The sequence below is a fragment of the Canis lupus genome, chromosome 7 (genome assembly GCF_011100685.1).
Source record: "Canis lupus familiaris isolate Mischka breed German Shepherd chromosome 7, alternate assembly UU_Cfam_GSD_1.0, whole genome shotgun sequence".
NCBI lineage: Eukaryota > Metazoa > Chordata > Mammalia > Carnivora > Canidae > Canis > Canis lupus.
In genome coordinates this window covers 75,224,270-75,237,027 of record NC_049228.1, presented here as the reverse complement: position 1 = coordinate 75,237,027, position 12,758 = coordinate 75,224,270, and the positions used below count along the sequence as shown (strand labels likewise).

At 40.9% G+C, this 12,758-nt stretch overlaps 1 protein-coding gene across 1 annotated transcript in view; it reads right to left on the bottom strand.

Annotated features, from left to right (window-relative positions):
• NDUFV2 (NADH:ubiquinone oxidoreductase core subunit V2) overlaps positions 1-9,322 on the bottom strand; it is a 33,805-nt gene extending 24,483 nt beyond the window's left edge. Inside the window, exon 1 of the mRNA XM_038543852.1 lies at positions 9,143-9,322. Within this exon, the coding sequence (XP_038399780.1) occupies positions 9,143-9,196 (54 nt within the window). The 5' untranslated portion in view covers positions 9,197-9,322. The remainder of the gene's footprint in view (positions 1-9,142) is intronic.
• Between the last annotated feature and the right edge of the window lie 3,436 nt (positions 9,323-12,758).

The following is a 12,758-nucleotide window of genomic DNA, read 5'->3' as shown; positions in this document are numbered from 1 at the left end:
TATATACACATTAGCGTAGCATTTGAGCAACTTAATTTCAATGTCTGAAGCCAAAACTTCTTCAAAATAGTAGAAAAAAGGCTCAGATAATTTGTTTATAAAACAATGAAACAAATTAGGGCAAACTGATAAATATTAGCCCCATTGCTTCTCAACTGGCATAAACTGTTACCCATTCATATCAAGGTAGCACATGGCCATTTTCAAAGCTGCCATGTCTTTTACATATTTTTAGAGCTTCACCTATTTTGTATTCATTATGACATCCACATTAGACACTTGCAATAAAAGAATAAATAAGATACGAAAAGTCTGAGTTACCATCTTTACACCACTTAATAAGCCATTTGAATTTAGTTTTACCTTGGAATGAAGAGGCATTCCAACACCAGTTATTTACAACAGGCAAATAATAGCAAGTGTTTTCTTTGAATTCAACTTGAGTAGCTTTGTGTTAAGTACTTCAAGATACTTTTTTTCATTGACTTCTCAAAAATCTATGGTTATTATTTCTATTTTACTTTTAAAGGAACTTAGGCTCAGAAACAGTAACCTGCCCTATACCACAAAAATTAGTGACAGAGATGGAGTCATAGCCCAGGCCTTTTGGATCTAAACTGTCTGCTCTATTAGCCCTTCCCCCGCCCCTTTTTAAAGATTTTATTTATTTATTCATGAGAGACACAGAGAGGCAGAGATACAGGCAGAGGGAGAAGCAGGCTCCATGCGGGAAGCCCAAAGCGGGACTCATTCTCAGGACCCTGGGATCACAACTTGAGCTGAAGGTAGACACTCAACCACTGAGCCACCCAGGCAAACCAGCCCTTCCCTTTTTAATAATTATTTGCATTACCAATCCTAAGAGCTCAAAATAACAAAAATTGAAATTTTATATTCTTACACACCCCTCTCGCAAGAACAGAATCTTTCATGAGCTCTACATTTGTTTAAAATTAGTTTCTAGGGCAGCCTGGGTAGCTCAGGGGTTTAGCGCCGCCTTCAGCCCAGGGCCTGATCCCAGAGACCCGGATCAAGTCCCATGTCAGGTTCCCTGCATGGAGTCTGCTTCTCCCACTACCTACCTGTGTCTCTGTGTCTCTGTCTCTCTCTCTCTCTGTCTCTCATGAATAGATAAAAAAAATCTTAAAATTAGTTTCCTCTGTTGCTCAAACATTAGCAGTATATCCACTCTGCTCACCAGTTCTCAGTTATTTGCACTATAAAAGGACACATCCAGCCAGAGGAACTTAAAGGATAAGGAAGCTGCAAAACGAAACTGACAGAAACAGTAACCTAATTAGTCAGAAAGATAGGACTAAGGTCAGGCACTGAAAATCGGTGTTTTCTTTTATGAGCAACCAACTCAGGCAAAGAATATACCTTTCACACTACCTCAAACACTTACAGATTAAATCCACAATGTAAGTGTGCACCTGCAGGGGGTCACAACTCACATGTGAAACATCTGGTAAAGGGAAAGTGATACTGGCTCCCTCTGTACTTGCCACTGTTGACCAATTACCTACTTGCCTATTACCTACAGCCTCCTCCACTGCCATCTCAACCAGAAGCCATTTCTTTCGGCTGTCAGAGCAAAGACCTGAAAACAAAAAACTACCCCAACAGTCTTTGTTTATGATACATTCAGAGTAGGTATTTCTACACTTTAAATAAAAGTTTTCAGTGCATTTTAGTTTAGTAAAGTAGATGATGAGTGGGCTAATAGTAACTTATCTACTTCAAAGACAGTGATAAGAAATACAAGTGCTTTACTCTGCATCAGAAACTGTGCTACCAACTTTATAGAGTAACACATTCACTCCTTCCAGCAACCCTACCAGGTATTATTACCATCTGTTTTAGAGATGTGCAAATTAAGGCTCAAAAAACAAAGGAAAAAATTTTCCCTAGATCTCAGTACTAAATAAATGAAAAGCCAGATAAAGATTTGCCTAATTTGAATACATGCTTTAACCACTAAAATTAAGTTCTGTTATATTTTCAAATCTATATGGGAAGGCTCTTACAAATGTCTTCCAAATAAAGTTCCATCAATAATTTAACTAAAAATGCTAATTCAAAGTAACAAAATCTCAGTGATTTTTCTAGCACTGTTAAGAGAATTAGCAACCAAAGTTTGGCCAAATTATATAACAGAAAAGCTACGCAAAAAGCACAGGTTTTATAGGAGCATAACAGATTAGGATAACCATATCAATGGCAACGATACTGTCTAACCTGACCATAAATTAAACAAAGCACTCTTGAGATACGTAAAATCCAATGTGGATACAAACAACACTCATAAGGATAAGAATACTTCATAGAAATGAAATATCCAAACATCATTTCAATCAATAGACCTAGGTTCAGTCTCATCTTCACCAATTATAGTACTGTAACCTTGAGCAAGTTACTCTACCTCTCTGTGCCTAGGTTTGCTCATCTATAAAATCAAAGCAGTGCCTATCTTAAACTGTTAAAGATTAAATGAGAAAGTATTTAGCACAGTATCATTATAAGTATTTATGTACTGGCCACTACTGTTGTTGTTGTTGTTGTTGTTGTTGTTGTTATTATTATTATTATTATTATTATTACTGGAACTTTAAATAGTAACACTCCAGTTTCCCATTACTTTTTCTTCTTGTACCCCTAAAATGAAGCTACAGGCCTCAATAATCACAAAAACAGATAAGACCCTAAATAATTACAAGTTGAGTATAAGAGCAAACCTCATTTTCAAAAGTTTAAGTGATTTTAAGAGCTTTTAACTTAAAGAATTAACTGGTAAAACTTTAGCACAATTTTTTGACTTGAAAATCAAATAAACAAAAATAAATACTATATAAATGTAAACTATTTTATTTTCTAGTCCTAAGGCCTAATACTCCAACAAACGTATATTGTTTAAAATTTAACAAACCTATGATCAAGAGGAGCTCGAGTATGTATATTTTTAAAGCATCATCGGTTATTCTTTAGATCCAGTTTGGGAATTACTGCTTTAGGGTATATGATCTTCAGAATGTAATGATGCCAAGAATAAGAAATGCTAGGTGATCTTTTCCAACCCAGAATCTTTAGAAGTACTAAAGAATACTAAGGAGTATTTAGTTAGTGATAATGAGGAACTTCCTTCTCCATACTTCAAAATATTAAGGACACGTACTTATAGCAATATGTAGCCATCTGAAAAGAGCATGTCATTACCTGTATTTTTCAAACTGTAATATTTCTTTGCATGATACTATCATGATATTCCCTTAGGAACAAAATTGCATGCATCATGACCAAAGTTAACCCGCATCTCCCCGCATCTCTCTTCTTGAGTAAAAGCATTTCTCTGGTCTCTGCAAACATTGGAAAGCCTCTCTACTATTATAGCACCTATTAAATTTAAATCTTCACCGTACATACCAATTTCCCTCAGTAAACCTGAGTAACTTAGAAAAGCAGTTAAAAGAAAAAACAAATGGGAATTGCCAACAAACCGAGTTCAGGCTCCTACTACTGTGTAATTTGAGGCATATTTATCTGACAGTCTTCAGCTGTCTCACCTACAAAACGAGATGACACTCAGCAAAGTATCCCACATATAAGGCACTTTCCCTCTGTTACAACAAAGCAAAGAAAGGTGTTTAAACACGTTGTCTTTAGTGCTTGTTGAGTGAAAAAAAATTCCTACGACTGTTTCCTGACAGACTCAAGAAGTGGGGGGTGAGTCAAAATGGAAAACCAAACTGATATGTCAATGAACCTATACTTTATTACCCAAAGTACTGGGCTGATATTAAACAGTGCCCAATGAGAAGGGAGTTCAGCTATTTATAAATATCTTTGGTTTTTTTTTTTTAAAGATTTTATTTATTTATTCATAAAAGACAAGACACAGAGGGCAGCCCAGGTGGCTCAGCAGTTTAGCGCCGCCTTCAGCCCGGGGCCTGATTCTGGAGATCCGGGATCAAGTCCGACATTGGGCTCCCTGCGTGGAGCCTGCTTCTCCCTCTGCCTGTGTCTCTGCCACACTCTCTCTCTATCTCTCATTAATAAATAAATAAAATCTTAAAAAAAAAAAAAAAGACACACACACACACAGAGGCAGAGACATAGAGGGAGAAGCAGGCTCCATTCAGGAAGCCCCATGTGGGACTCAATCCCAGAACTCCAGGATCACAATCTGAGCCAAAGGCAGATGCTCAACCACTGAGCCACCCATGCATCCCTAAATATCTTTGAAACAGAAACTGAGTTCACATCTCCAATATAAGGATCTGAATTTGTAATATGCAGTAGTGGCCTGCTGAACCTCACTGAATAAGTAAATTTACTCATTTTCTCTTTCTGTTAAGTGTTTAAGGTCATGGCAGGCAGAGTAATGATGCCCCCAAAATACCGACTTCCTAATCCTGGGAAACTCTAAATATATTAATATTCATAGCAAAAGAGAACTATGGTTGTAGATCGAATTAAGACTGCTAATCAGTTGACCTTAAAATAGGGAAACTCCTATTCTGGATCATCAGGGTGGGTTCAAGATAATCATAGGGCCCTTTAAATGTAGAAGAAGGAGAAAAGTTAGGAAAGGATATGTCACAAATGATGAAAGCAGAGTCAGTGATGTGAGAGTTTAACCTGCCCTTGCTGGCTCTGAAGATGGAAGAAAGGGGCTATGAGCCAACAAATAAGGGCAGCTTTTTCTAGAAGCTGGAAAAGCCAAGAAAACAGACTGTCCCCTACAGTATTCCAGTAGCTCTGCCAACACCTTGGTTTTAGCCCAGGGAAACCCATGTCAAACTTTTAACTTACAGAATCATAAAACAATAAATCTGTGTTATGCATGTCACCAAGTTTGTGGTAATTTATTTGTGATAGCAACATAGAAAACTAAAACAAATGCCTTAAAGAAAAAAAACAAACTCCTTTAGAGTCCTTGAGCTAAAATGGAAATACCCTGGGACACTGAAAACTCAGGTTTAAGAACTTCTAAATGGAATGGGAAAACAGTTCATTCTACAAAACTTACAATTTAGAAAATTTAGATAGAAAAATGCCACCACAGGAGGTTCCATGTGTAGAGTAGCTGAGTAGATATCATCAGGCCAAACAATATAAACTCTGCATAAACTATTTTTTGAGTAACAACTATAAACTCTGCATAAACTATGTTTTTAAAAAAATAAAAAACCCAAAACACTCTCCAATGAAGGCACTGGAGAACCACCAAATGGCAGACACAGAAGGGGAGTCTATACTTAGATGAAGCCAATCAAGGTTTTTTTGCTTTACACTTAACATCTTTTAGCCTGATGGCAGATCCCTGTCAATACTGTGCTGCGCAGCTAAAACCCCAAGAGAAAACATGTAGCTTTAATGGCTTGAAAAACCATAGGACAGTTTGGGACAACCACAGGCATGAAAAAGTGGGAAATGGAAGAAAAGGAAGAGCCAGAGAGAAGCCACAAATTCTGCGGCTGACCCCAAACCATGCATGCACCTGGGGCCAACTCCAAGCAGCCCAGCTAAAAGAAGTGAAGCAATATTTGAGCTGCTGCCAACAAGGGAGTTGGATTATATTTCAAGTTCAACTGAGTTAACAGCCTGCCACAACACCAAAAACACTCACAGAGTTAAGAATTAACAAAATCTAGAGTTTCTATGACCTATAGTTCACAATGTCTAGGATACAATCCAAAATTACTCAACATAAAACAAAACAGCCCATTTTCAAGAAAAAAGACAATCAATGGAGATTACTACACAACAATTTCAAAAGTGCTAAACTCAAGTTTATGGACATTAAAAAAAAAATCTTCAATGAACGAAAAGATCAAATAGAAACTACAAAAAAGAACCCAAATTTTAAGGCTGAAAATACAATGCTGAAAATGCCACAATTCCCTCACTCCTACTGAATTAAGCAGTTGCTTGGGAATGAGGCAGTGAGTGATGAGCTGCAAAGTGATATCAACATTACAGAAAGCCATGGAAAATTATTCAAGAGAATAAACCTATTCTAAGTGTCTACTGCTCCACAATTCACATTTTTAGGCAATTCTTGATAATCACTAAATAAGGTATTACTGTACTTTACAGGAAACAAAAATGAGGCTCCAGATTAAGAAATATGGTTTAAAAGATCACACAACTATTGTCTTGTAGGCACTTCTAGACAGTACTAAGTTATGGGTATTTTTAAAGCAATGATAAACTGATGTCTATGGTAAAGAAATTGGCAGTTAGCTAATACAGCAGAAATTATAACAGAATAAGCAATTTCTCTGAAAATACAAATGGTTTCCTTAATGGTTTCTCTTTAAGAAAGGAACTTTATTAGTGGGACCTCTTATACTTTCCCTGACTTTTTCTAGGTCATTCTGATTATTCTATTTGGAAAAGGTTAGAAAGGCCTGGTTATATAAGCTATAGAACATCCTCACCGTAGAATGCTACACAGCATTAAAAATGACCATACAGAAATATTTACTGAGGGGATCCCTGGATGGCTCAGGGGTTTGGCGCCTGCCTTTGGCCCAGGGCGCAATCCTGGAGTCCCGGGATCGAGTCCCGCGTCGGGCTCCTGGCATGGAGCCTGCTTCTCCCTCTGCCTGTGTCTCTGCCTCTGTCTATCATAAATAAATAAAAATAAAATCTTAAAAAAAAGAAATATTTACTGATAAGGAATGTGGATCAAAAATGTTTTATGAGGGAACCCTGGGTGGCGCAGCGGTTTGGCGCCTGCCTTTGGCCCAGGGCGCGATCCTGGAGACCCGGGATCGAATCCCACGTCGGGCTCCCGGTGCATGGAGCCTGCTTCTCCCTCTCCCTGTGTCTCTGCCTCTCTCTGTGTGACTATCATAAAATAAATAAATAATAAATAAAAAAATAAAAATATTGTTTAATGAGAAAAAAACAGGCTACAAAACAGGGCGAACAATTACCATCCAATTTTTACCAAAAAAATAAAAAATAAAAAAATAAAAAAAAATTCTGTAAGTCCTATTAATTGCAGACACAAAAATGTTAACATTTTGGTAATTTCCAGGCCAATGAGACTATGGTAATTTTTATTTTTTGAGCTTATTCTGTTTGCTGTTCCCAATATTATGTTTTTTCCTACAATGTATTACTTGTGTAATAAAAATTGAACTACATCAAACCACCTTGCTGTACACCTTAGAAAGATTTGTTAGATTGCTTAATAAAATTGGAAGAAAATGAAAAACAACAAAAACTTATTCATCAACTCAACAAATATTTATTGGGTATACATTACATACCAGGTAATATTTGAACAAAGAAAAAACAGCTGCAGAAACCAACATAAAATTTCATTGAAATTTTCTTCCACTACCCGAAGATACTTTTTCATTGTTTAAACTGTTTTTCAATTTATCTGTAATAACCCTTTGCCTCAAAAACTGAAGAAGTTAAAATCTATCTGTACTCTTATTTCTATCATTTCAACCAGTAGACAAGGTCTGATCCCCATCACCCCTCACCTGGGATTCTGCAGGAGCCTTATTTGTCTCCCTGCCTCTGGCTCTGGTCAAATGTATTCCCTCACTCCCATGCAGCTATCTATCCAATACAGAGAAATCTGACCATGCCCCTCTACTCCTTTAAAATCCTCACTGGCTCAGCATTGCCTCTAAGATAAAGCCGAAATCTTTGGCATGGACAGCAAGGAGCTCCAACATCTGGGCCCTGCCCACCTCTCTCACTTCATCTCTCCATTCACCTTGCTTCTAACAATGGAGTCCAGCAACACTGAGGTTTCTTAGAGACATTAAGCTTTTTCTTGCTAACTACCAATAAAAACAGCCTTTTCTTATGTTGTCCTTTCCACCTATTATACCCTCTCCCTAATTTATGTGATCTTATCACCAATTTGTTAGTAGTGCCTCCAGGGAAAATCTTCTACCACCTTCAAACCAAACTGACCTTATCCATATCTCTTAACACTGTACCATACTCGTCCTAAAGTTTCTGCTACGTGAGACTATCAACTACACAAGAACAGGGATTGTCTAAATCCGTTTATCTGTAATAGGGAAAAATAACAGTACCAACCTCATAAATGAGATTTAGAATGTAAACATTTAAAAGGGAACCCGGCACATGGAAAGTAGTCACCCAATGTTACCTATCATTATTATCCATATTTTTACCTGCAGCCCGGCAGTGCAGTAGGACCTCCAATGTCTACCGAAAGACTAAACTGCAAATTGGGAGTATTCTTCCCGTTTTATGACTAAGAAAACTAAGTGCTAGAAAAGGCAGTGAAGCCACCATCCAAACTCAGGCCTAACTAACTCTGTGCACTATCGGCCGGTCTTCTGCTAAGCATTGACCCAACCTTTCTATTTTACTGCTAGGGGAAACAAAGGGGAAGGGGTGTCTCTTTTCCAGTAAACGCTGCTATAATCGTCATTCCTGGGATCCCCATTTCTAAGTTGAATGAGTGTTTCGAACTGAGGTTCGCTTTCCTTGCCTAAGATAAGGGCATGTACTCGGGCGTCAGAAGCCCATCCAAGCTCTAAAATCCTTCTGGGTGCAGTCCCTGCGGTGTTCTTTCACAGTGGGATACGATTATTCACCTAACTTTTCCGATCTGCGACACACAGGCAGTCAATCGAACGCCTTCTATCCGCCTAAGGAAAGGCTCTTTCAGCTTTGGACACGCAAGCCAGAGCCTACAATCTCAGAGTCTTCTCCAGCGCGCCGCCCCTGCAACCTGGCAGCAACCGGGTCACCGGGCTTGACAGGCAAGGTCCTCCTTCGCGGGCGGGGGTCTTAGCGACCTTTGAGGCCGAGCTAGGCCAGGCCTGGGCTCCGCGCAAGGACGGGCGGGCGCACACACAGCACCAGACGGCCCTTGCTTCTTCCTCTCCTCGACCACATTAGGCGTAAGCTTCCCGGGGCTGGAGGGAGACCACGCACCCGCCGCAGCTCGGCCTGCGACCCTCCCTCGGAGCGCCTTGCTGGCGGCCTCCCTGCGCGAGGGCGAAGGCCGCAGTGTCCTTGCCGCCGCCTGCGGGCCGTGCAGAGCCCAGCGCTCTCGCGTGCCCACCACCAAAGGAGACACCGAGAAACAGAGACGGGCGGCGGCAGCGCCCGGACTCATTCCGAACCTCCTTACCCACTGGGCGGTGAGGCCAGCCGCCTTGGCCCGGAGCGCCGCGGAGAAGAACATGGCGGACCGCACCGTCGGCCTTTCCCGGCGGCACCAGGCGAGAGTCGCGAGCGAGCCTGGGACGCACGGCGTGCGCGCCCCCGACCCCAGGCCCCGCGCGTCCAGGGCGGCGCGCCGCTCCGTAGGACGAGGTGGCGGGGGCGCGCGCGGAGGCGCGCGGGGGCTGCCGGGGCCCAGGGGGCGGAGACTTCCTCCGAGGGGGCGGGGCGAAGGCCAGCCAGGTCCTTAAAGGGCTGGCTGGCGCCCGCGCGCTGTGGCTGGGGTCTGCACCTCGGAGGGCCGCGGCCCTGGGCTGCTCCTGGGGCTTCTGGGGCCTGAACTGCCGAGCTGGAGGCGTGGGGTGAGCTTGCTTCCCTCCCGGAGAGCCTTTTGGGGATTTGACCACCTGCTTTTTTTTTTAATCGTGGTTACTTAAAAAAAAAAAAAAAAAAAAAGCCCATTTTAACCCTCTTGTAAACCATATTTCACAAGCTATAAAGTCGACGATAGGGCTGCCACGGAGTGAGCTCGACACAAAACGCCTCGTTTCCCGTTCTTTTTGCCTTAGAGATGTGTGCCGACATACTAGGGGTGACATAATAGATGTGGCATTTGCCTGAGAACATTGGAGAGACAAAGGAAGCAAGACTGGCCCTGAGTAATGACGGTTGAAGATGCGGTAGGTCTCGTGACTCTTCTCGGCACTTTTGTACATGTCAGAAGTTTTCCATAATAAAACTTAAAAAAAAAAAAAAGCCACTTCCTTCTTGATGTTTGTTTGGTCATCTCTGGAAATTCCAACAAGTATTTACTCAGTAGCAGTAATGTGGACAGCGCTGCTTCCTGCTGTGCAGAGTTTACCAGGCACTTGACTACCTCTTGATTTCACCTTCATTCACTGCCTTCTTTTCTTGTGTGTCATGTCCTGTACCACCCCTTCCCTTTGCCCATTTGCTTTGCTAAACTGGTGAATGGTTTCTGGAACTTTCACAGCAGTATAGGGGTTTTAAAATTCTGTGCTTCGTGAATTTAAAAACGCTGCAGTATTACATTGCAACCATTTACAAGTCACACCTTACAAATTATGAAGTTCAAGGCACAAGAAGGCCGCCAGCCAGTTAGCCAGAGATAAACACCAAAGAAAGGCTTCCTTCCCATTTCTTTGCTTATCTTTTATGTCAGTCTGCTTCTCCTAACTTGGTTTCAGTATTTACATTTAAAAGGGAAAAATATTCTGGGCCTCCACGTTGATTTAAATTATTGTTTTATAGGGCTGCCTCGCTGGTTCAGTCCCGGGAGCATGTGACTCTTGATCTCAGGCTCATGAGTTCAAGCCCCACATTGGGTAGAGAGATTACTAAAAAAAAGAAACTTTAAAAAGATTAGAAATCTGTTTTAAAAAATAATTATTGTATTGTAAATTTGCCTAAATATATATACACCTAACACTATTATACACATAACACTATGTCGTATACAACTAAAACCAGAAAATATCACAAATTAAATATATAAGAAACTTACAAATGGATGATACCGATATGGCATGGATTCTTTGAATCTGGTAAACATGCATTCACCTGATTCTATTAGGCACTTCTCTGACCTCTTGGTATAGGTTAGTTCTCATGATACCTTCCTTATATATATACCTGCCTCCACTTTGGTTACCACATTTTCCAACAGATTATTATTCTCCATGAGTGGAGAAATCTGCCCTTCCCAACTTGTTTGATTCTTGTACTGTACCTGACATGCTGTACTTGTTAACCGAATGAAAAACTTGCACATGGTACAGATATTTGGACTCTCTGAAAGAGCTGTATGTCCCTGATTGGAGTATGCTTATCAGTGAGAGTGTTTTTCCATACAACTAACAGAAAACCTAATGGAAGGGAATTAAACAGTATTTAGTTCAGTATTATGTCACATGACAAGAATTCCAAAGGTAGAGCAGTTCCAAGATTGGATAATTCAGTTTCTCAAGGATGTCCTTAAAAACTTGAGAGCCTTGCATCTTTCTACTCCACCATACTCAGCTCTAACTCCTGGTCACAAGATGGTTGCAGCAATTCCAAGTATCATATGCAGATTACAGCATTCCAGGCAGCCCAGGTGGCTCAGTGGTTTAGTACCGCCTTCATTCAGCCCAGGGTGTGATCCTGGGGCCCCGGGATCTGGATCGAGTCCCACGTCAGGCTCCCTGTGTGGAGCCTGCTTCTCCCTCTGCCTGTGTCTCTGCCTCTCTCTCTCTCTCTCTCTCTCTCATGAATAAATAAATAATCTTTAAAAAAAAAAAAAAAGATTACAGCATTCCTGGGAAGAAAAAGAACTCTTACCTTTCAAAGGGTCTCAAATGTTCCTCCAGCAGATTTCTTTATCTCAGGGGCATACCTGTCATGGCACTTAAGAGAACAGGCTCTAGAATGAGGCTGCTGGTTCAGATTCTATATCTACTGCTTTGCAGCTGTGTGGCTTTAGGCAAGTTAGTCTCTCCAGGCTTTTGTTTAGTAATAGTACCCTCCTCATTGCTTTATTATGGGGATAAAATTAGTTAATGCCTGTGAAGTTCTTTTAAAGTACTGAGCACAGGGGTGCCTGGGTTGCTCAGTCAGGTTAAGAGTATGCCTTCCACTCAGGTCATGATCCAAAGTCTTAGGATCCAGCCCCGAGTCTGCTTTTCCCTCTCCCCCTGCCCCTGCTCGTGCTTTCTCTGTCCCTCTCACAAATAAATAAAGTATGCTTAAAAAGAAAAAAGAGGGGATCCCTGGGTGGCTCAGCGGTTTAGCACCTGCCTTCTGCCCAGGGTGCGATCCTGGAGCCCCGAGATCGAGTCCCACATGCTCCCTGCATGGAGCCTGCTTCTCTCTCTGCCTGTGTCTCTGCCTCTCTCTCTCTCTCTCTCTCTCTCTCTCTGTCTTTCATGAATAAATAAATAAAATCTTAAAAAAAAAAAAGATACTGAGCATAGAGTAAGTGCTCAGCAGTAAATGTTAGCTTGGGAGTCTTAACGTAGTAGAATAGCATCTTATTAGTTCTATAGAGAAAGTATATATCTCATTGGTGCTTATAGAGAAGATGTATATCTCATTGGTGTCTAACAGTCCAAGCAAAGACTTAGCGGTGTCCCTAATTTCCGTTACCTAGGAGCAAAAGCAAAGAGTGCAAAGAGTAATGTTTAAAAAATTAAGGATGGGGTAAAGGAGAGTCTAGTCTGTTAACACTTCCTTGAAGATGACAAAGTAAATGCTTTCAACAGTTATTCAATGCCAGTAAGTGTAATACCACTTTGTTCACCAGTCCAAAGGATCTGGTAATGTTCAGCATGATTTTGGCTTATCCTTAACCCAAATAATGTACAAGTGAGAAATTAGTATTCTTAAAAGAATGGGGCTCAGATCTCATCTTGAAGCATGAGTAGAATATGGATAAACGAAGGAAAGGAAGAAGGTATTCAAAGTGGACGACTGAATGAACAAGGTACTGATTAAACCTATAAAGGTCAAATAAAATATCAGGTTGATTAATGTAAAATCTCCTTATCAGGTTTTCTAATGAATAACATGAAATGCAGTTCTAGTCT